This window comes from Montipora capricornis, chromosome 13 (genome assembly GCF_036669925.1).
Source record: "Montipora capricornis isolate CH-2021 chromosome 13, ASM3666992v2, whole genome shotgun sequence".
Taxonomy (NCBI): Eukaryota; Metazoa; Cnidaria; class Anthozoa; order Scleractinia; family Acroporidae; genus Montipora; species Montipora capricornis.
This window is the reverse complement of record NC_090895.1, coordinates 19,574,016-19,599,510: the sequence shown is the minus strand read 5'-3', so window position 1 is coordinate 19,599,510 and position 25,495 is coordinate 19,574,016. Positions and strand designations below refer to the sequence as shown.

The 25,495-nt window shown below is 38.7% G+C and overlaps 1 protein-coding gene across 5 annotated transcripts in view; it reads left to right on the top strand.

Annotated features, from left to right (window-relative positions):
* LOC138028635 (tyrosine-protein kinase receptor Tie-1-like) overlaps nucleotides 1–25,495 on the top strand; it is a 62,637-nt gene that overhangs the window by 18,596 nt on the left and 18,546 nt on the right. For 2 of the 5 annotated variants that reach the window (XM_068876234.1, XM_068876237.1), the window contains exon 2: nucleotides 58–420. In XM_068876234.1, the coding sequence (XP_068732335.1) occupies nucleotides 58–420 (363 nt within the window). Of the gene's footprint in view, nucleotides 1–57; nucleotides 421–14,786; nucleotides 15,144–21,143; nucleotides 21,271–25,495 lie in introns of those variants that run through there. The other 3 variants (XM_068876235.1, XM_068876236.1, XM_068876233.1) reach the window with 3 other exon arrangements.

Sequence of the window (25,495 nt, the reverse complement as noted above, 5' to 3'; positions counted from 1 at the left end):
CGGTTTATTTGAAATACAGTAGTCCAATCTAGGGATTTCTCTTTATCTCTTTTTCAGGTGGGGTGGAGTTCATTTCCCCTTATAAGGGAAAGGCGGTAAGGGGATTTGTTGGCTCTTCTTTGCTGTTCAATTGGAGTTTCACTGGGGATGTTGAGACCATTCTGTGGGGTCTAGCAAAAGCAGATGATCCAAGTGTGCTTGATTCTAGTCAAGTTCTATTTTTACTTACAAGGAATGGACCAGGCTCATTTACAACCCCAGCAGCATATGTTGGGCGAGTAACTGGAACGTTTATCAATAGGTTGGTTATGTTTACTATCCACGATCTTAAAACAGATGATACAGGATATTATTGCTGTGAGATGATCCCACCACCACCTTCTAACAGGAAAACTGATCACGTCTGGTTATTTGTTCAGGGTGAGTATGGTAAAGCTACTTTAAAACTGATAATTTAACATTGCAATAAATCATAAAATTTAATTGTAATTGTAATTTAATTGTAATTTAATATTATTATAGTACACCTAGAAAATTAAATTCAATGTGTTAATCAATTGTTATCTATCACATCTGGAAATTACAAATACAGCACATTTAAGTGCTACTATCACCAAAAAATCAATTCTTGTTTTTCTTTGCCTTAAAAAAGTGCATGTGTATCTATTTTAATTAAACATTAATTGGCCCAAGTTTTAAGCTTCATTTAAAAAACACACCAGCCTGTTTATTTTCACTGCAATTTTCCTATTTGAAAGGGCAGTGTCATGGACTGTTAGTAAAACCCTTGAAAGCAAAGGAGACCTGTTTACCCATGGGAAACAAGAATTAATGCCCAAATTTTCTTCAAAACGGCTACTTTAGCTCACAAAAGCCATTCTTAACTGTTTTGGTAACAAAAAACCAAGATTAAAATGGATGCCAACAAATGTCGGCCTGTTGTTTTCAAGTTCTCGTCTTGTATCTTACACTACTGACCACAGATATAGGAGCACTTTTAAGCACGTAAAATGCGCGCAAGATGGCAGATTTACCAAAATAGGCGCGCGAAAAATTTTACATGAATTATTAGACGCGCCCAAATTACACACACTCTGCTTGTACTTTGACCTAAGTGAAAATTGCCATTGCCATAACACTGGCTTACGTGTATTTTCCATTTAGCAGTACGTGAATCTGCACCGCACTGCACCGCACCACACCGGTTGCTCAGTTGGTTGACCACCGGGCTGTCACGCGGGAGGTCGTGAGTTCTGTGTTAGTCCTTAGCTTCAAAACGAGCAAACTCAACTAAACAGTCTTAGCGAAAACTCAAGTAAACTTACAAGAACGTCACCGAAACGTTTCTTACGAGTTCGCGATATTATGTCAGCGGTATTGATCACTACTTCATAATATCGCATCTCCCTTCTCATAAAAAAAAGTTATTCACCATAAAGCACTCAATCAGACGATGACAGTTCAAAGTCCTAAACAACGTTCCTCAAACAAAATCTCGTAGTCGTCCTGGTCTATGAATGATTCTACCAGATCTTGTTTGCACCACAGGTGGCCCTTCCACATGTAAATTGGTACTAATAGATGGCAAGTTATCGTGGGATTCAAAATCCAACTCTTGCGATGTTACCTTAGTCTTTAACAATTGTCTTATATTTCTCTTGAACATAGTTCCTTGAAGATCTACATTGTAGGTTCGAGGTGCCACTTGTTTGACAACAGATCCCTTTCTCCACAGCTTTTCTTTGTCTGATGGCAGCGGTTTCATGCGCACTGTGTCTCCGGGTTGAAGCACAGGAAGCTCTTTTGTTCCTTTGTTGTAAAACAGTGCTTGTTTCGTCTTTCTTTCTTTGAGCTTGCCTTCAGTTCCCTCCACGATCTTTGGCTGTAACAAAGTTCCTGCTGTAGGTAACAGTGTCTTTGTACGTCGTCCAAATAATCTTTGTACTGGTGATGATCCAATACTGGGTGAAGGTGTGTTTCGCCAGTCCAAAATGGCCAAGTATGGATCTTGTCCACTTGCCTTTGCTTTGGTTAGTAACTTCTTGGCTGTCTTAACAGCATTTTCAATCTTGCCATTTGATTGTGGATAGTGTGGCGAAGACGTTTGGTGGTCAAAATGCCAGGCGGATGTAAATTCTTTGAATTCTCTGGAAGCAAACTGTGGTCCGTTGTCAGAATACAGAGTATCAGGTATGCCATGGCGTGCGAACTGATTCTTGAGAGACTTGATAACAGAGCTTGAGTTGGTACTGGATAATTGGTTCAGTTCAAAGTAATCTGACCAGTGGTCAACGATGATGAACCACTCCTTGTTGTCAAAACTGAAAAGGTCTGTTGCAACATGAGACCAAGGACGTTTAGGTGGATCATGAGGTATGAGTGGTTCTTTCTGCTGGTTTGTCTGATAAGTGTTACATGTTTCGCACTTAGAAACACAGTCCCTGATCTCTGCGGTCATGCCAGGCCAAAACAGGACATCTCTTGCTTTATTTAAACAACTTTCAATACCAAGGTGGCTTGAGTGTACTTGCGTGATCATGTGGGGCCTTAGCGCTACAGGTACTATTACTCGATTTCCTTTGAAGAGGATACCATCTTGGATGCTGAGCTCTTCTTTGAAGTCAAAATATCTCCTGATTTCTGATGGGACTTCTTCTTTTGTTTCTGGCCAACCAATCTTGATAATATGTTTCAACTGCTGAAGACCTTCGTCAAGATCAGTTTTTTTTCTGAGATCAACAAGGCATTGACTTGTGATTGGCAGAAACTCGACCATGTTGATCTCTTCAATGGATTTGATTAGATGCTCTTCCTGTTTGACTGATAAAACCTCCGACTTCAACTCTTCTGTACTCGGCTTATTGGGAAGGAATGCTCGACTGAGTGTATCAGCAATGAATAGTTCCTTTCCAGGCTTGTACACTATATTCAAGCTATACCTCTGGAGCTGTAATAACATTCTTTGGAGCCTTTTGGGGGCCGAAAGCAGAGATTTCTTGAAAATGCTCTCTAGCGGCTTGTGATCCGTCTGTACTGTAATTGGCCTACCATAAACGTACTGGTCAAAGCGTGTGCACCCGTGAACTATGCTGAGCAGCTCTTTCTCTATTTGAGCATAATTTCTTTCAGTACTGGTAAGCGCTCTTGACGAGAATGCTATAGGCTGACCCTCTTGCAGTATGACAGCACCCAGTCCAGATTCCGATGCATCGCATTGCAGGGTTACTTCTTTACTGGGGTCGAAATACTTCAACACTGGTTCTCTTGTGATCAATTGTTTCACTTGCTTCCATGATTTCTCGTGTGTATCGTTCCAGTGCCATTGCACATCTTTGTCTAATAAACGTCTCAACGGCTCCGTCACATCAGACAGGTTAGGCAGAAATTTCGCAAGATACGTAATCATTCCAAGCACCCTTTGCACGGCCTTCTTGTCTGAAGGTGTAGGCATTTCTACAATTGCCTTGACCTTACTTGGATCCGGCTTGAGGCCATCAGGGGTCAGTACATGACCGATGTAGGGCACTTCTTGCTTTCTCAACTGTAACTTCTTTGGATTCAACTTGATATTCTTCTCACGACATCTCTCCAAGAGTGCAATTAGATTTCTGTCATGATCCTTAACTGCGTTTTCATAGGTGTCACCCTCACCAACACAGAGTATGTCATCTACAATGTCTTCTATACCTTTCAGACCTTGTAGGCTTTCATGGATTCTTCGCTGGTACTCTTCTGGGGCTGATTTGATTCCAAATGGTAAGCGAAGCCAGCGATAACGGCCAAAAGGTGTATTAAACGTGGTCAAGAGTGACGACGGTTTGTCTAGCTGAACTTGCCAGAATCCATTCTTTGCATCCAAAACTGAGAAGACTTTAGCCTTACATAGCCTAGTTGCCACGTCTTCAATGGTGGGGAGAGGATAATGGGCTCTCAGCAGGGCTCTGTTTAAATCTTGTGGGTCAATACAAATTCTTAACTTCTCTGGCTTGTTTACTAGAACCAAACTAGACACCCAATTTGTAGGTTCTGTAACGGGGGTGATAACTTTCTCTCTGACTAATTTGTCCAGTTCTTCCTTTAAACGGTCTCTTAGTGCTACAGGGACTTTCCTAGGGGGGTGGACAACAGGTTTTACAGTTTCATCGAGTTCCATATGGTATGGGCCATCCATGCACCCTAATCCCTCAAAAACATCACTGTACTGTTTCAAAATTTGATCTCTGGTTAGAACAATGTGGGCAGTTTGAACCTTGTCATTTACTGCATTCACAGTTTCTGACTCTGAAATGTCACTTGCCATAACCTTGATTAAGTTCAGTTCCTGACATAACTCAGCACCCAATATAGGCCTGACATCCTCATTAGTTATAAAAAAATCTGCATCTGTACTCATCTCACCTTTGGCACATTTGAGAGTGCACTTTCCAAGTGGAGTCATAGTGGTTCCATTGTACATCTTGAGTGTTGCAGATGTTTTCCTCAAATACAGATCTTTGGGATCCCCCATAATGCTTGAGAATTCTTTTAGTGATAGCAAATTACAAGTTGCTCCACAGTCCAACTGAAATGTAACATCTTTAGCATTGTTTACTTTGACTGATGTAAACAACTGTTTTGGGTGTTTCTTTTCTTCCACAGCACTGACTTGATAAGTTATGACATCAATAGTATACTCTTCAAATTGACTCCCATCTGAATCTTCTTGCACATAATTCAAATTCTGATTGGCATGTAAATTACGACTGGACTGCCTTCCTCCTGTACACTTCGCAGCAAAATGGTTTCTTTTTCCACACTTGTTGCACTGTTGGCCATATGCAGGGCACTTTGATCTGTCTGGTACATGTTTCCTGCCACAAAATTTGCAGTCGATCTGCTGAGCACTGCCGTTGGCTGATTTTTTCTTCTCTTCTTGTTTCTTTCGGAAGAAGTTTTCTTTCTTCTTCCCTACTGCATTAACCTCGTGCAAGTTTTGCATTTGTTTCAACTGGCTTTGGGTTGCTTCGGCAGCTCGTGCAAGTTCTAGAGCTTTATTCAGCGTCAAATCTGGGACTCGCAACAAACGCTCTCTCACGTTGTGATCAGCGATTCCAAACACGATGCGGTCGCGTATCAACGAATCTTTCAAATCTTGAAATTCACAAGAGTCTGCCATGTTTCGTAGAACAGTGGCATATTTATCAATGGGCTCCCCACTTTCCTGTCCACGCGAAAAGAATAAATACCTCTCGTAGATTGTATTCTTGCGAGGCTCACAGTACTGCTCAAAATGCTCTAGAACTTTATCCATTTTGACTTTGTCTGCGTCACTGTCCCACGTGAAGGCATTGTAAACATCTAGGGCTTCGTCGCCAATCACAGTGAGAAAAGTTGCTACTCGAATGGGATCTTCTTTTCTGGCTATTCCGATAGCTAGCTCATAGTTACTCCACTTTTGCTTAAATCTTTTCCAATTTTGAGATACATTTCCACTTGAAAGCTGCAGATGATCCGGTGGGTTTAACAGACGCCCGGCCGCCATTTTACACCACGCGGTTTCGATTTATGCGAACAGCAACGAACCAAGGTTTTCACAATACAAATATTTCACAAATACGGTCGGCAAACAGCGTCATCCACTAACTTCTGACACCATGTGTTAGTCCTTAGCTTCAAAACGAGCAAACTCAACTAAACAGTCTTAGCGAAAATTCAAGTAAACTGACAAGAACGTCACCGAAACGTTTCTTACGAGTTCGCGATATTATGTCAGCGGTATTGACCACTACTTCATAATATCACAAGTTCAACTCCAGCCGGACCAACACTTAAGGTCTTTAAATAACTGAGAAGAAAGTGCTGCCTTTGTAATTGCATCTGCAAATGATTAGACTTTCTAGTCTTCTCGGATAAGGACGATAAGCCGGAGTTCTCGTCTCACAACCCTTCAATGTTCATAATCCTGTGGGACGTAAAGGTTTCCTTGCTGACTTTTTTCGGATGATCTTCAGTTGCAGTGTATTTCTAGGATTGCGCGCAGTAACGTCATGATAAGTAAAACGGTTTTTTTTTGATGAAGTACGAATAGTAAGATGGACTCACAAAGTTTCGTTTATTTTTGTACAGTTGGTCTCTCTGGAAACATTCCATTTTAGTTTGTGGTATGCGAGTTTTAAGTCCACTCAACTAGGGATAGCTAATTTCACTCTTTCCAGAGATTCAAAGCCGATTCTGTAGAAGCTATGAGAGGTCCCAAATGGCATATCTCCATTTATGCAAATGAAATCATGTTGCACCGTCCACGTCATTTTAAGAAAAAAGGGCAGCAAATTTCTTAGTGCGTCATTGGCGGATCAGTCTTGAGGACTTCACGAGAGCTGCGCCCAATCACGATGGCGTTTTCACTTCCGGCGTTTTAACAGCCAATCAGATCAGGAGTTTGGTCGACCAAAATTTGGCCGACCGTCCGGAATTCTTGTGAGACGTTTGGTCAGGCCAAATTTTAGCGAGCGACGACATAAGAGAACATATGGGCGAAGCTAAAAATGGGCCTGATCGCAAGTTACAATATTATTGAAAGTGCAGCTGTAATTTTCGAACGGCCGTAATTTTAACAGGTATATACAATAATTAACGTAGATAAAGTTAATGCCATGCGCAAAATCGCTAAAGCGTTTTCAGTGTGAAACATGTCATGGGGAATCAAACTCTGTTGCAACCTCGTTCCCAGGGTCTCTCTTCTCTGCCTCCCAGAGACCCTGGTTGGATTTTCTTTATATTTTGATTCTGCAACTCCTATTTGTTTGACGAGGCATTCTTAAAATTTATTCTTAATCTTCGCCTTACAAAGTAAGTTTCGAAAAGGTTAATGTTATATTCCCACAGGAGATTCCCAAAAAACCGGTCAAAGCTAAAAACAAGAACATTTGCGACCAATAAGACCTTTGATGTTGAGCGGCGGTTATGAACGGTCACACAAGAAAAAGATTTTGTTAGTAGCTCAAGTTGCTTCTACAGAACATACACTATCGTAAAACAATACGCCACACACTAAGTGTGAGCTTTCTCAAGGAACTTCACAAGGCGTAAGTGAAATTCTAACGACGCGAGTTTATTTTCTGGTCCGTCCGATCGATTAGACAACAACTTTTTGCCTTTTGCAACGAACACCCTGGTTCAAAAACTCAAAGCAAATGTACACGACACAATGGTCAGAGAAATGGAAAAAAAATATGTGTTTTCACTCGATCATAAATATTCACGTGAACGATGTCGCGTCATGCCAGATTGACATCACCTACCAAAACACTCGCTTTCATTGGTTCTTGAAGTCACATGATAAGCGACCTTTGTTCCCTTAGTGACTGGAAGTCGTTCAATGGCTTGGTTATCTTTACCATTCATGATCTTGTTGCTGTCAGATGATCCCACTACTACCTTTCAACACGAAGAATGACCATGGTTGGTTATTTGTCCAGGGTGAGTATGGTAATGCTAATTTAAACTGATATTTCAACATCGCAACAACTCTTGAAACTTCATTGTAAAATACAGTACATGTAGAAAATTAAACGCAATGTATTAATTAATTATTATCTATCAAAAAAGCAAGTCTTGTTTTTCTTTGCATGGCTTTCAAAACTATGTCAGCTAAACATTAATTGACCTGTTTACCTATAGCAAATAAAAAATAAGAACCAATTTTCTTCAAAACGGCTAGTTTAGCTCAGAAAAAAAATATTCTTGAGAGTGTTTAAGATTAAAATGAATGCCAACTTGAAAATGACACGCCGGCATCTTCAACTGCTCCTCTTGCATCTTAAAAGAACTTCGTAATAGTTAAGTGTCGTTCCTTGTTCTTTTATAATTTAATCAAATTAATCTCACTGCGGTGATCCAGAAGCAATTTAAAATTTATGAAAAAATCACTGAAAAAGTGATTTAGCAAATTATTGTCAAAATAAAGGGATAATTTCAATAATGCTACCCTGTTAATGGTCTGCGATTAGTAACTTATTAATCTTGAGAGTCCTTAGGTTCGAGGAGAAAATGGGCGTCAAAGACTGACTAGTATAAGAATGCCATTAATAAAGAGAAAGGCACTTTAAGGCTTTCAGACTTTGAAATTTGTGTTTTGCGTAATGTTTACATAATACGCTGCATTTACAAGCTGAAATTTTAAGCTAGTGAGTAAATGACGTTGGCCACTTTTCCCTACCATGCCTTTGTGGTCCAATCGGTCAGTTTTGAATGTGAGTAATAGCAGATAATAACATCTAAAAGTTGAACCCAAAGTAACTATCCTTTGGGTAAAAATCAAATTTCAATAGTTTGATAACAGAACGAGCAATTCCTTTCAATTTTTCGTAATTTTCGCAAAAGTTTCCAGGTTTGTTACTGGGTGCGCAATTTTCTGACATTCTTGCATAATTGAACTTCCATGGGCTCACCCAAATCCGCTGCTCGGGTTTTCTTGAAAAGTGGAGTTATGACAACATTGCCTCATTTACAGGCTGACTTGGTCCTGGGTCTATTTGTTGCCTTAGCTATCTATTTTCCTAATTTAAGCAGTTGCCTTTCGAATACATTAAAATTCACTGTGACAAAAGGCATCTTCTTGATGCTTCGGAAAATTAAAAACAAACAAGCAAATTAAACGGGAAAACTTATTCAAATACATTGATTTTCCTCAGAGCATCTATATTAGGTTAGGGGTGGCGAATGGTAAATGCGAGACTTCGCGAGACGGCGAGACCAGCGTTTTTCTTTGCGAGCCCGAGACATTTTGACGTTTTAGATTGCGAGACCGAGACTTCAAAGTGCTTGACACCTTCATATAAAAAAACGAGACTGCGAGACGCACATAACCGCTCAAAAGACGAGACTGCGAGACCCGTGAAATTCGACTAAAATTTTGCGAGACCCAGAGTTTTTGAAGAACCATTCGCCGCCCCTTAGGTTCGTTTCGTAAAGTTCAATTTTAACATATCGAAATTAGTTTACATAACGTACTTGAAAATGCCTTTTGGCCTTTTTTATTTAGATTGTAATTCACCGAAAAGCATGAAGATCCCATGATTTTAAATGCAATGGAATGTCGCAGTAATTTTTGAGATCATCAATCCTGTCATTTTATGAATTTGTTTTTGAGGGACGTTTTTTGAACTAAAGTGATAACTTAATTTGATTGCTAGCGGTCCCATCTACATGTAATTCGATCGTCTCGTCACGCAAGTTTTGTTGACATTCCCCTGCCTTTTCTCCCGATTGCGTAACAAAACGCCATTAGGGACTTTCGATATAAGACGGCGACGTCGACGAAAACGTTGCGTAAATGTTAAATGTTATGACTGCATTAAAGTAAACTTCTTATCTTACTACGTTTCATTCCGTTTTATCCAATATAAAATTTTAAACTTTGCACGCGACTTGTAAAAATCTACCCAGCGACATTTGCTCGATTGTACCATACGGGTGACCTTAATTAGAGACAACTATATTAACAAACTTCTTTCAGCACAATTTCGTTACAAACGGGTCAAAAGAATGTTCACGGCGGTTGCTGCAAAATACTTTTAGACTTAACAATTGAAGCCTCTGATACACATGCTAGATCAACTCTTTTGTAGTGTCATCAAAACATTAATTGATAAAAAAAGTTGTTAATGTGGAGAAGTACTCAGAATTTTCCGTATTCATGACACAAATGTGACTGGATATAAAATTTGTTCGTTATCAGCTTTCCAGATGATTCCACGATAAAAGTAGGACTGAAAAAAAGGCAAACATTTTGACAATTTCGCTGCAGCTGCTTTAAAAGGAAGGACTGAATTCCATTGATTCTTAATTTACGTACTTTGGTATTGACGGCGTGACACATTAAAGGACACTCAAGGACATATAAATCAAGCAGCTTCCTCAATGCATAACGGAACTTCCGATTTATTTGGAGAAACCGGGATTACGAGTAAGATGACTAGGCAGTGGGTTTTCCGAATACTTCTTTGTGTCCTTCAAGTGGCAGGTAGGACCATTTAGCAATGTACTCATAAAAATGACGATGGTTGTTTGCATCCTGTTTGGCTAAAGTTCAAAACATTGACTCCCCTGTCCTTGACCGACTTATGGTCGATTCACTCGAAAGCCTATTCGCCACACGGCGATTCACCCGAACCAAAGATGATTCGCTCGATGGCAGTACATAAGCAGAAAAAAACAGCCACTTTATTTGCCAGTTTGTGAGTTGCTATCACTAATTAATTCGCAGATACTGCCCGAACTTGCTTGCTGATTTTGAGTCTTGTTGAGCAATAGGAAAGAGTCAAATTTCAGTAATACGCAGATTTGCGTGAATATTTGCTTTTATTAGACAGAATGAAACTATCACTGATTTTAGAAATATTTACATCCCTTGCTGTTGTACTTCGCTTTTTCCGTTTGCGGTTTAATAAGACAGATCGTTTTACTACGGTTTGTAAAGAAATACAACCAGCTAATTTTACACCAAAGTAGGCGTCCGTCACCACAGGCAGACAACCCTAAGGATGCGGGAAAGCGTGACGTCACGTTCTTTTGAAAGTTTCAAAAATAGAAACAGAAACGGTTGTAACACCTGATTCAACTGATCGAGGAAAATGTTCCATACCTTTTCTTTTTGAAAATCCATTTTATGGACAGCCACGTAAATGGAGTTCATTCACCCAGTATTTTTTGCATAGTCCTGAGTGACTTACGTGATGGGGTTTTTGGGGTGCAGGGATGGCGCAGTAGTGAGGGCATTTTTGTCCCACCAATGTGACCAGAAGTTCGATCCTCAGACTCGGCGTCATATGTGGGTTGATTTTATTTATTGGTTCTCTACTTTGCACTGCGAGGTTTTCTTCCGTGAACTCCGGTTTTCCCCTGTTTTCAAAAGCCAGCATTTGACTCCGTTTTCGTTAATTGCTGATTTTAGTTTACAGTGTCCCCAATTAGTGCTCCACCGCTGGAACGACTAGACACTTAAATAAAATTCCTTTCCTTTTCCTAGTTCTTCTTCAGATCCAAAGCGTTTTCAAAAATAATAATAATAATAATAATAATAATAATAATAATAATAATAATAATATGTATTATTATTCAACACATTGTGACAATGTCAAAATATGGTCAGAGAGCGCGCAATATTCGCCGTGCGTACTCAACAAATATCTTGCGATATAAGTCATTTTGTGTGGCGTGGAGAAAAATGGAAGTTTCTCCAGCTTTTTTTGTTTTTTTTTTTTCTTTTTTTCCAGTAAACGTACCATTATCCTGCTCTATCTTGCGGAATATCACCTGAATATCACCTGATCATAGCCAACTCTGTTAACGCGATTTTGCATGATAATGGTTAAATAATATAATTAGTATTATACAATATATTGTGACGACGCGTCGGATCTGAAGAGGAAATCAAAGCTTCCCAAAAACCCATCAAATCACTCAGAACAACGTAGAAAATAGTGGGTGAGTGAACTTTTTTATGTGGCTGTCCATAAAATGAATTTTCGAAAAGAAACGTCATGATTTGAAGTTTTTATTGAACATTTTTCTCGATCAGTTGGATCCGCAGTTACAACTGTTCTAAAATAACGTGACGTCAAGCGCTCTCAGACGTGACTACATCGCGGGACACACGAAAGTAAACTATATTATTTAATTTTTTACAGTAGAGGTCGACTCATCAACGCTTAGTTCCAGTAATTTGTAGGATTTGTTTTCGTTCAGATAGATGTCGCCCCGGTTGGGCAAAACGGACGATATGTGGTTAATTGAGACATTTGTACCGTAACGGCTGAGTTCAGATATGGTCTGAACACTAGATGAGCTCAGTTATGATTCCATGATCTTTATCACAAGTGACTACGTAGCGAAGCAAACAATAATTCCTTTTCTAGTTCACTCAATGACATAAAATGCACTTAATTAATTACAGTCAATTATAGAACTTAGCAACGACTGAGGTGACGGCAACGAGAGCAGTAGTATCGAAAACGAAGCACTCGAAAACGAAGAGCGAAGCACGAAGCACCCAAAAGATTGAAAAGGAAACACCCCAGGTCGAAAATAAAGCACTCACAACTCGAAAATTAAGCATGTTATTATATTGGAAGATCGCTTTGAACAGAGGCAAAACCAAATTTCTTAATGTTGAGTAAAATAATAACTAAAGAAGCGTTTTGTTCTTCATGAGATAATTCTTAAACTTCATCGTTTTTCGGCAGCTTCTTACATTCGTGGCTTTCGACTTTCGTAAATTATTTACAACACCAGTAATATTTCCGAGCTACACTCATACTGTGATGGTTCCATATCTCGACTATGAGTACCGGGAGTAAGATTTAAGAGGGTCATGAAGGAGGGGGAGGAAATGTCGCAGTCCAAATTAGGACAAACTCCCAGTCCCTGCTTCTAAAATCCCACTCGAAACTATGATACGGAAAATATAACTTATCCATATATTGTAAGAAGCAGTTAATGATAAGTCTCAAAACAAACATGAGATTACTGGAGAACGCCGGCAATAAAGAGAGTGCTAGGTATAATTTGTAGCTGCATGGGATTGCTTACTCACGTGTCTGCCGAAAAAAGGTCTGCTATCATGTGGCACTTGAAAGGATTCTGAATGGTGCAGTCTCCCGTTTCCCTACGTCACCTTCAGAGTCATCATCATCATCACTAAATTCATCAACATAAGTATCCTTACCAGCATCCTCCTCGGACGTTCCATTTCCTGTGCCTGACTCAATGACATTTACCAGGGCGCCTTGCCCAATACCCCATCCGAGATTCTTCTTTTTGAGTGATTGCATTGATTGCAGTGGGTTTTGGGAAGTAGATCCGTCCTAGGGAAGCCGTATTAGAGGTAGGGATGTTGTAGATAGGGAGCTTTGAGGTTCAAAAACAAGTCTATCAGCATCAGGAAGGTCCTCATTCTTACACGGCAGGAACGAAAGAAGACCGCATGAAATATTTGATATCAGGAGAAATTTGAGCAGAACTGATACTTGATAACCTCTTATAATGCAAATCCCATTTGCACCAAGGACTCTTTATCTGCTATTTCCTGTAACAAAATCCCAGTTCCCAGTGATCAAATCTTATTTCACCACCGAAAAATCAGGTCAATCCCAGCTCCCATTTACACCTCCATTACCATCGTTTAATACAACACAGCGACAACTTTGTGCGGGATTGGTACGCAACGTTTCCCCAGGGGAGGACAGTTGTTACAATATAAATTTGTTCAACTTGCACACGTGCAGTCAGGGGTCAGGGTGTCTTTTTCAAAATTCTTTTGTTTCAATTTTTGTCGTAATTCTACCGTACTGTTATCATTAAATGATCGGGATCTGCCCTTCATTTATAATGGAAATTAGTCAAAAAATTAACGTACCTACGGAAGCTACGAAAGCTTTTAAGGGGCATCATAGTTTTTAAAATCGAATTAGTTAATTTTTGCGAACATTGGAGCTTGGCCCCGCGTTTTGGCTACTACCATTTATTTTCGTTTTATTCTCTTGCGCTTAGTTTCAGCCTTTTTGAATTTGCCGATGGATTTTTCCCACTAAAAAAAAAAATTATCGGTTGGAATCCACGAAAAATGTAACCGTGGTGAAATGTGTCAGTGCATTCATTTAAGTTAGTTTCCGGCTTCATGTGCTGAAAGCAGAGTTGTGGGTTATTCTACAGATACCGGAAAGCATTGAGTTTTTGGTCACTTGGGATTAGTCTTTATTTGGAGTTGTTTGCTTTTCTGTCTTTTTTAAATTTTGTGTTACGGAATTTCTGCTCCGATACTTGCAGAAGCTGCAAGAGTTGTGCTGACAAGATGCTCTAAGTTTTGTTCTGTGGTTGTTTAATATGGCGTTTAAGGGGTCTTTTGTGAAACCCAAACCTTTGGATTGCTCTGGTTAAATCAATTTTCGCGAGGAAAATTAGGTGCTTCGTTTTCGACTCAGGGTGCTTCCTCTTCGATCTTTTGGGCGCTTCGTTCTTTGTTTTGAGTGCTTCGTTTTCGATACTACCAACAAAAACGTCATCCCCAAATATAAATCTGCGTTACTGTAATCACTTCGTGACTATTTCAATCTTTTTAACATGACAAAGTCCTTTGTTTTAAAGATATTATCATCATCTGAAACAAAGGAAAGTAAAAATCAACAAACTACAATGTAGTTTGAAAGTTTTTAACTCCAAAATATACATGTATTTATATTAAGATACTTTGGTTTTTTTTTTCTGGCAGCGATTGAATTGTATTGTGTTACCACTCAATCAATCAATCAATCAATAATTCAATAATAATTATATTGAATCATTAATTGTTGCTGTTGATGGGCTGTTTGTAAGATATATTAAGATACTTTGTTCTTTTGCTGGCAACTGTTGATTTGTATTGTGTTACCAATCAATCAATCAATAATTCAATAATATTATATTGAATCATTAATTGTTGCTGTTGATGGGCAGTTTGTAACTGTAACTGGATCACCACCCCGTGTGTGGCCCCCAACATCATAATGAAACTTAAAATATAAATTTCTTATTAACATCAACAGTACATGTATTTTTATAGTTGTCTAACCCTGTTGTCAGATTGCTGTTACTCTTGAAAATTTTCCATAAACCTTTCTTGACTAGTGTCTTAACAAAGTCCAAAAATATAAACCTTCCTGAATAATACCGGTAATATCATTAATGACTGATAAAACTCATAAAGTAGAGACACTGTTTATTTCAAATACCGTAGCCCAATTTAAGGATTTCCATTATTTCTCTTTCAGGTGGGGTGGAGTTCATTTCGCCTTATCAGGGAAAGGCAGTAAGAGATTTTGTCGGCTCTTCTTTTCAGTTCAATTGGAGTTTCACTGGGGATGTTGATACGATTCAGTGGGGTCTTGCACGAGCAGATGATCCACGAGTGCTTAGTCAAATTCTACTTTCAGTTAGGAAGACTGGGTCAGACTCATCTGCAACGCCAGTAGCATATGTCGGACGAGTAACTGGAAGTCGTATCAATGGCTTGGTTATCTTTACTATTCATGATCTTAAAATAGATGATACAGGATATTATTGCTGTACGATGATCCCACTACCACCTAATAACAGGAAAACTGATTATGTTTGGTTAGTTGTTGAGGGTGAGTATGGCAACGCTAATTTAAACTGGTACTTCAACATTGCAACAACTCTTGAAATTTAATTGTAAAATGCTATTATAGTACACCTAGGAAATTAAATTCAATATGTTAATCAATTATATCGATCACATCTGGAAATTACAAATACAGCACATTAAAGTGCTACTATGACCAAAAAATCGATTCTTGTTTTTCTTTGCCTTTCAGAACTGCATGCACATCTGTTTTAACTAACCATTAATTGACCCAAGTTTTAAGCTTGATTTAAAAAACACACCGGCCTGTTTATTTTCACTGGAATTTTCCTATTTGAAAGAGCAGTGTCATGGATAGTTAGTAAAAGCCTTGAAAGCAAAGGAAACCTGTCTACCCATGGGAAACAAGAATTAATGCCCATTTTTTCTTCAAAACGGCTAGTTTAGCTTGCAAAAACCATTCTTAAGTGTTTTTGATTACGCATGGCCAAGATTAAAATGAATGCCAACTTGAAAATGTCGGCCTGTTGTTTTCAAGTTCTCCTCTTGTCATACAGTACTGTCCACAGATATAGCAGCACTTTCAGGCACGTGAAATGCGCGCAAGATGGCCGATTTTCGCCCAAAATACGCACGCGTAAAATTTTACATGAATTATTACACGCGCCTTAATTACACGCAGTCTGCTTGTAATTTGACATAAGTGAAAATTGCCATTGCCATTACACTGGCTTGTGTGTATTTTCCACTTAGCAGTGTTCGTGAATCTGACATTGAAATTTGGAATCTCAGAGTCCGTATTTCAGTGTTTGAAAAATTCAGCCTTGTTTGCGTGTTCTTAGAATAAGGTTTTATCTTCGGATTGCTGTTGTAATCCATCAAGATAATATGTGAATCTTCAGCTCTCATTTCACGAAAGTGAAATTTACTTTATCCGGCATCCCCCAATTAATCAATTAAGAATCAAAAGTTTTAACTGTAACAATCAAATGATGGATGGAAATGCTTGACATCATGAGATAGTACTGAAAAATAAGCACACTCAAAACTTGTGCTGCATTTATTTTCTCGCTGGGCGGATTGAGTGATCGCACGCGGGAGAAAGGAGAAAACTTTAATTGCGAAGGGAAACTTAAACTTGCACATTTGTTTTGATTTGCACAGTCAAGCTGTTACAATAGCGAAAGTAACATGAAAATTCAAAACATGTCTTCCTCTGATTACCATTTTTGAAACATATTTCAGAATAAAAACTACTGATAATAAACGACGTTACGATCTTCCTGAGATCATTTCCAAGTTGTAGAAAAAGCGAATGAAATATGCATATACTAGTAGTAGCTATAGCTAAGTGCCAACGAGACAGTCAATATAATACATAGTTTGCAGATTTGTATCAGATTGCCATGTTTGGAACCCAATAGTATTTGTAGTTTTCTTATTTCAAAGTACTGCAACTCAACTTATCTAAGTTAACAATAACACAATAAAATAGAAATGTAAGTAAAACCCTTGCACACTGTGTATTTAGAACAACAGTGAAAATGTCAACGTGTTTTGCAATAACAAAAAACGATCAGGGTCTATTTTAGGTTCGCGTGGAGGTTCTTTGGAGTTGGCAAAACGAAAAATAGAGCCTGCCCAAATTCCACTTAGAAAATCTTTCCGTCCACTTTTTTGGATTGATTGACATGTCCTTCATCGGCCAATCAGATTTAAGCACCGCACCGCACCGCACCGCACCGGTTGCTCAGTTGGGTGAGCACCGGGCTGTCACGCGGGAGATCGTGAGTTCAACTCCGGCCGGACCAACAATCAGGGTCTTTAAATAACTGAGCAGAAAGTGCTGCCTTTGCAATTGCATCTGCAAATGGTTAGACTCTCTAGTCTTCTCGGATAAGGACGATAAGGCGGAGGTCTCGTCTCACAACCCTTTGTCATAGACTTTTTCGCCTAGTTTCGTGACTTTAGGACTTTGAACTCTGTCACGCGGACTGTCATGTTTTTGAGCATGTGATCTGTATTGAACATGTGATTTTGTGCTTTTGAGATCGATCAGAATTTTGAGATTGAGAAATTATATGTCGGGCGGCCTCGAGTTCCGCATATATTTAGCTGGATTTGTCAGATATTCGTTGGAATTTGAGGTCCATTAAAGGAGAAGACAAAAAAATCTATTACACCCTTCAATATTCATAATCCTGTGGGACGTAAAGGTTTCTTTGGTGACTTTTTTCGGATGATCTTCAGTTGCAGTGTATTTCTAGGATTGCGTGCAGTAACGTCATGATAAGTAAAACGGCTTTTTTTTTTTTTTGATGAAGTACGAACGGTAAGATGGACTCACAAAGTTTCGTTTATTTTTGTACAGTTGGTCTCTCTGGAAACATGCCATTTTAGTTTCTCGAATGCGAGTTTTAAGTCAACTCAACTCGGAATCGCTCCTTTCACTCTTTCCAGAGATTCAAAGCCGATTCTGTAGAAGCTATGAGATGTCTCAAATGGCATATCGCCATTTATGTAAATGAAATCAAGTTGCACCGTCCACGTCATTGTAAGAAAAAAGGACAGCAAATTTCTTAGTACGTCAGTGGCGGATCAGTCTCGAAGACTTCGCAAGAGCTGCGTGCAATCACGATGACGTTTCAACTTCCGGCGTTTTAACAGCCAATCAGATCGCGAGTTTGGCCGACCAAAAATAGGCCGACCGTCCGGAATTCTTGTGAGACGTTTGGTCAGGCCAAATTTTAGCGAGCGACGACATAAGAGAACATATGGGCGAAGCTAAAAATGGACCTGATCGCAAGTTACAATATTATTGAAAGTGCAGCTGTAATTTTTGAACGGCCGTAATTTTAAAAGGAATATACAATAATTAACTTAGATAAAGTTAATGCCATGCGCAAAATCGCAAAAGCGTTTTCAGTGTGAAGCATGTCATGCGGAATCAAACTCTGTTGCAACCTCGTTCCCAGGGTCTCTCTTCTCTGCCTCTCAGAGACCCTGGTTGGATTTTCTTTATATTTTGTTTCCGCAACTCGTATTCGTTTGACAAGGCATTTGATAAATTGATTATTAATCTTCGCCTTACAAAGTAAGTTTCGAAAAGGTTAATGTTATATTCCCACAGCAGATTCCCAAAAAAGCGGTCAAAGCTAAAAACAAGAATATTTGCGACCAATAAGACCTTTGATGTCGAGCGGCGGTTATGAACGGTCACACAAGAGATTTCGTTAGTAGCTCAAATTGCTTCTACAGAGCATACTTAATCGTAAAACAATACGCCACACACTAAGTTTGCTTGATAAAATGTATGTTTTATTTTACCGACGCTAACCAGCAAGCTGTGTACAGTAAAAGGAAAAAAGATAACGACAAATTACGCGAAGATGTTAAACATAAATAAGTTAAAACTGTCTACTCGCTGTACAAGCTTCCTACTTAGGAATAACGTATTTTTACATTTAAAAGAAAAACGAAAATCAAAGAACAAAATAAAATACCTGCACATGATGCAGAATCGATCCCAAAACATGTTTGTTTCCGATATTTAAACGTTTCACTTGCTTTCTTGCACGACAAAACCTTTTCTCTGCAAATTATTAGGCATTCTTCTCTATCTTTCAATTCGACTGTTCTTGAGCTTTCTCAAGGAACTTCACAAGGCGTAAGTGAAATTCTAACGACGCGAGTTTATTTTCTGGTCCGTCCGATCGATTAGACAACAACTTTTTGCCTTTCGCAACGAACACCCTGGTTCAAAAACTCAAAGCAAATGTACACAACACAATGGTCAGAGAAATGGAGCAAAAAATGTGTTTTCACTCGATCATAAATATCCACGTGAACGATGTCGCGTCATACCAGATTGTAAAATGACATCACCTATCAAAACACTCGCTTTCATTGGTTCTTGAAGTCACATGATAAGCGACCTTTGTTCCCTTAGTGACTGGAGGTCGTTCAATGGCTTGGTTATCTTTACCATTCATGATCTTGTTGCTGTCAGATGATTCCACTACTACCTTTCAACACGGAGAATGACCATGGTTGGTTATTTGTCCAGGGTGAGTATGGTAATGCTAATTTAAACTGATATTTCAACATTGCAACAACTCTTGAAATTTCTTTGCAAAATACAGTACACCTAGAAAATTAAACACAATGTATTAATTAATTAATTATTATCTATCAAAGCATGGCTTTCAAAACTATGTCAGTTAACATTAATTGATCTGTTTACCTATAGCAAATAAAAAATAAGAACCAATTTTCTTCAAAACGGCTAGTTTAGCTCAGAAAAAAATATTCTTAAGAGTGTTTAAGATTAAAATGAATGCCAACTTGAAAATGTCAGGCCGACATTTTCAAGTTCTCCTCTTGTATCTTAAAAGAACTTCGTAATAGTTAAGTGTGGTTCCTTTTTCTTTTAAAATTTAATCAATTTTATCTCACTGCGGTGATCCAGAAGCAATTTAAGAATTTATGAAAAAATCACTGAAAAAATGATTTAGCAAATTATTGTCAAAATAAAGGGATAATTTTAATAATGCTACCCTGTTAATGGTCTGCGATTAGCAACTTATTAATCTTGAGAGTCCTTAGGTTCGAGGAGAAAATGGGCGTCAAAGACTGACTAGTATAAGAATGCCATTAATAAAGAGAATGGCACTTTAAGGCTTTCAGACTTTGAAATTTGTGTTTTGCGTAATGTTTACATAATACGCTACATTTACAAGCTGAAATTTTAAGCTAGTGAGTAAATGACGTTGGCCACTTTTCCCTACCGTGCCTTTGTGGTCCAATCGGTCAGTTTTGAACGTGAGTAACAGCAGATAATATCAAAGTAACTATCCTTTGGGTAAATATCAAATTTCAAAAGTTTGATAACAGAACGAGCAATTCCTTTCAATTTTTCGTAATTTTGTCAAAAGTTTCCAGCTTTGTTACTGGGTGCGCAATTTTCTGACATTCTTGCATCATTGAACTTCCATGGGCTCACCCAAATCCGCTGCTCGGGTTTTCTTGAAAAGTGGAGTCATGACAACATTGCCTCATTTACAGGCTGACTTGGTCCTGGGTCTATTTGTTGCCTTAGTTATCTATTTTCTTAATTTAAGCAGTTGCCTTTCGAATACATTAAAATTCACTTAGACAAAAGGCATCTTCTTGATGCTTCGGAAAATTAGATTGTAATTCACCGAAATTTTAAATGCAATGGAATGTCGCAGTAATTTGTGAGATCATCAAACCTGTCATTTGATGACATTGTTTTTGAGGGAGGTTTTTTGAAGTAAAGTGATAACTTAATTTGATTGCTAGCGGTCCCATCTACATGTAAGTCGATCGTCTCGTCACGCAAGTTTTGTTGACATTCCCCTGCCTTTTCTCTCGATTGCGTAACAAAACGCCATTAGGGACTTTCGTTATAAGACGGCGACGTCGACGAAAACGTTAAGTAAATGTTAAATGTTATGACCGCATTAAAGTAAACTTCTTATCTTACTACGTTTCATTCCGTTTTATCCAATATAAAATTTTAAACTTTGCACGCGACTTGTAAAAACCTACGCAGCGACATTTGCTCCATTGTAACATACGGGTGACCTTAATTAGAGACAACTATATCAACAAACTTCTTTCAGCACAATTTCGTTACAAACGGGTCAAAAGAATGTCCGCGGCGGTTACTGCAAAATACTTTTAGACTTAACAATTGAAGCCTCTGATACACATGCTAGATCAACTCTTTTGTAGTGTCATCAAAACATTAATTGATAAAAAAAGTTGTTAATGTGGAGAAGTACTCACCATTTTCCTGATTCCTGACACAAATGTGACTGGATATAAAATTTGTTCGTTATCAGCTTTCCAGATGATTCCACAATAAAAGTAGGACTGAAAAGAAGGCAAACATTTTGACAATTTCGCTGCAGCTGCTTTAAAAGGAAGGACTGAATTCCATTGATTCTTAATTTACGTACTTTGGTATTGACGGCGTGACACATTAAAGGACACTCAAGGACATATAAATCAAGCAGCTTCCTCAATGCATAACGGAACTTCCGATTTATTTGGAGAAACCGGGATTACGAGTAAGATGACTAGGCAGTGGGTTTTCCGAATACTTCTTTGTGTCCTTCAAGTGGCAGGTAGGACCATTTAGCAATGTACTCATAAAAATGATGATGGTTGTTTGCATCCTGTTTGGCTAAAGTTCAAAACATTGACTCCCCTGTCCTTGACCGACTTATGGTCGATTCACTCGAAAGCCTATTCGCCACACGGCGATTCACCCGAACCAAAGATGATTCGCTCGATGGCAGTACATAAGCAGAAAAAAACAGCCACTTTATTTGCCAGTTTGTGAGTTGCTATCACTAATTAATTCGCAGATACTGCCCGAACTTGCTTGCTGATTTTGAGTCTTGTTGAGCAATAGGAAAGAGTCAAATTTCAGTAATACGCAGATTTGCGTGAATATTTGCTTTTATTAGACAGAATGAAACTATCACTGATTTTAGAAATATTTACATCCCTTGCTGTTGTACTTCGCTTTTTCCGTTTGCGGTTTAATAAGACAGATCGTTTTACTACGGTTTGTAAAGAAATACAACCAGCTAATTTTACACCAAAGTAGGCGTCCGTCACCACAGGCAGACAACCCTAAGGATGCGGGAAAGCGTGACGTCACGTTCTTTTGAAAGTTTCAAAAATAGAAACAGAAACGGTTGTAACACCTGATTCAACTGATCGAGGAAAATGTTCCATACCTTTTCTTTTTGAAAATCCATTTTATGGACAGCCACGTAAATGGAGTTCATTCACCCAGTATTTTTTGCATAGTCCTGAGTGACTTACGTGATGGGGTTTTTGGGGTGCAGGGATGGCGCAGTAGTGAGGGCATTCTTGTCCCACCAATGTGACCAGAAGTTCGATCCTCAGACTCGGCGTCATATGTGGGTTGATTTTATGTATGGGTGCTCTACTTGGCACGGCGAGGGGTTCTTGCTTGAACTCGGGTTTTTCCCTGTTTTCAAAAGCCAGCATTGGACTCCGTTTTCGTTAATTGCTGATTTTAGTTTACAGTGTCCCCAATTAGTGCTCCACCGCTGGAAGGACTAGACGCTTAAATAAAATTCCTTTCCTTTTCCTAGTTCTTCTTCAGATCCAAAGCGTTTTCAAAAATAATAATAATAATAATAATAATAATAATAATAATAATAATAATAATAATATGTATTATTATTCAACACATTGTGACAATGTCAAAATATGGTCAGAGAGCGCGCAATATTCGCCGTGCGTACTCAACAAATATCTTGCGATATAAGTCATTTTGTGTGGCGTGGAGAAAAATGGAAGTTTCTCCAGCTTTTTTGTTTTGTTTTTTTTCTTTTTTTTCCAGTAAACGTACCATTATCCTGCTCTATCTTGCGGAATATCACCTGAATATCACCTGATCATAGCCAACTCTGTTAACGCGATTTTGCATGATAATGGTTAAATAATATAATTAGTATTATACAATATATTGTGACGACGCGTCGGATCTGAAGAGGAAATCAAAGCTTCCCAAAAACCCATCAAATCACTCAGAACAACGTAGAAAATAGTGGGTGAGTGAACTTTTTTATGTGGCTGTCCATAAAATGAATTTTCGAAAAGAAACGTCATGATTTGAAGTTTTTATTGAACATTTTTCTCGATCAGTTGGATCCGCAGTTACAACTGTTCTAAAATAACGTGACGTCAAGCGCTCTCAGACGTGACTACATCGCGGGACACACGAAAGTAAACTATATTATTTAATTTTTTACAGTAGAGGTCGACTCATCAACGCTTAGTTCCAGTAATTTGTAGGATTTGTTTTCGTTCAGATAGATGTCGCCCCGGTTGGGCAAAACGGACGATATGTGGTTAATTGAGACATTTGTACCGTAACGGCTGAGTTCAGATATGGTCTGAACACTAGATGAGCTCAGTTATGATTCCATGATCTTTATCACAAGTGACTACGTAGCGAAGCAAACAATAATTCCTTTTCTAGTTCACTCAATGACATAAAATGCACTTAATTAATTACAGTCAATTATAGAACTTAGCAACGACTGAGGTGACGGCAACGAGAGCAGTAGTATCGAAAACGAAGCACTCGAAAACGAAGAGCGAAGCACGAAGCACCCAAAAGATTGAAAAGGAAACACCCCAGGTCGAAAATAAAGCACTCACAACTCGAAAATTAAGCATGTTATTATATTGGAAGATCGCTTTGAACAGAGGCAAAACCAAATTTCTTAATGTTGAGTAAAATAATAACTAAAGAAGCGTTTTGTTCTTCATGAGATAATTCTTAAACTTCATCGTTTTTCGGCAGCTTCTTACATTCGTGGCTTTCGACTTTCGTAAATTATTTACAACACCTGTAATATTTCCGAGCTACACTCATACTGTGATGGTTCCATATCTCGACTATGAGTACCGGGAGTAAGATTTAAGAGGGTCATGAAGGAGGGGGAGGAAATTTCGCAGTCCAAATTAGGACAAACTCCCAGTCCCTGCTTCTAAAATCCCACTCGAAACTATGATACGGAAAATATAATTTATCCATATATTGTAAGAAGCAGTTAATGATAAGTCTTAAAACAAACATGAGATTACTGGAGAACGCCGGCAATAAAGACAGTGCAAATTATAATTTGTAGCTGCATGTGGTTGCTTACCCAGGTGTCCGCCAAAAAAGGCCTGCTGTCACCTAGCTTCACCTGGCACGTGGAAGTATTCTGAATGGTAGAGTCTCCCGTTTCTCGACGTCACCTTCAGAATCACTGTTCTCATCATTACAAAATTCATCAACAAAATTATCCTCACCAGTATCCTCCTCGGACGTTCCATTTCCTGTGCCTGACACAATGACATTTACCAGGGCGCCTTGCCCAATACCCCATGCGAGATTCTTCTTTTCGAGTGATTGCATTGGTTGCAGTGGGTTTAGGGAAGTCAATCCGTCCTAGGGAAGCTGTATTAGAGGTAGGCATGTTGTAGGTAGGGAGCTCTTGAGGTTCAAAAACAAGTCTATCAGCATCAGGAGGGTCCTCACTCTCGCACAGGGAAGTGGCCAGGAACGCAAGAAGACCGCACAAAATATTTTATATCAGGAGCATTTTGAGCAGAACTGATACCTGATAACCTCTTATAATGCAAAAATCTTACTTGCACAAGACTTAGTGATTTTTGTCTAATACCATCTCTTTTCGTTTTATTCACTTGCGGTTAGCTTTAGCCGATTTGAATTTGCCGATGGATTTTTCCCACTGAAAAGGAATTTTCGGTTGGAAACTACGAAAAAAATTACCGTGGTGAAAAGTCTCATTCATTTAAGTTAGTCGCCGGCTTCATGAGCTGAGGGCAGAGTTGTGGGTCTTTCTGTAGGTACCGGAAAGCATTGTGTTTCTGGTCACTTGGGATTAGTCTTTGTCTGGAGTTGTTTTGTTTTGTGCCTTTGGTTTCTTTTGCTTTGCGTAATTTCTGCTCCGGTACTTGCAGAAGCTGCCAGAGTTGTGGTGGCAAGATGCGTTAAGTTTTTGTTCTGTGGGTGTTTAATATGGCGTTTAGGGGCCTTTTGTTAAACCCAAACCTTTGGATTGCTCTGGTCAAAGCTATCTACCAAAAATAAAATGGAGTGGTTTGTTTTCAAGCTGTGAGAGCTTCCTCTTCGATCTTTTGGGTGCTTCGTTCTTTGTTTTTGAGTGTTTCGTTTTCGATACTACCAGCAAAAAAATCATCCCCAAATAAAAATCTGCGTTATTGTAATCGCTTCCTGACTATTTCATTCTTTTTAATATTACCAAGTTGTGGATATTTCACGATGTTATTCTGCAGGCAACGGTAAAGAAATAGAAAAAAAATAAGTAAAAAAAAAAAAACGTGCGTGCAGAGCGTAAAAGGCTATTATTTTTTCCCACTGAATATGCAAATTTGTGACGTTAAGTTCTCGTTGCCGTTGCCATTGCCGTTGCTCAAGTTCTCTATTGTTTCAAGAGATGATCTTAAACGGGTTTGCAAAATGCTACAAATTACGACTTAAATATGAAACATGACATATGTTTAATAAGATCATTTTTCTGCACCAGTTCAGTCAGACAACTAGGAGGGTTGGACGTTTATTGTACTTTTTGCATCTAATTTACATGTAAGTAAACTCTTTTTCAGACTTTGTGTACAAATGATTTAAATAACTGAATGCCATGATAAGATCTTATTAAGGAACATACCAAATGTTCAACTGTTTGTAAATTATATTTTCCATAAAGTGTGTGGAAATGTAAGATTCCACCCACCCACATAATTGTTTACTTATTGTTACACAAAATTAAT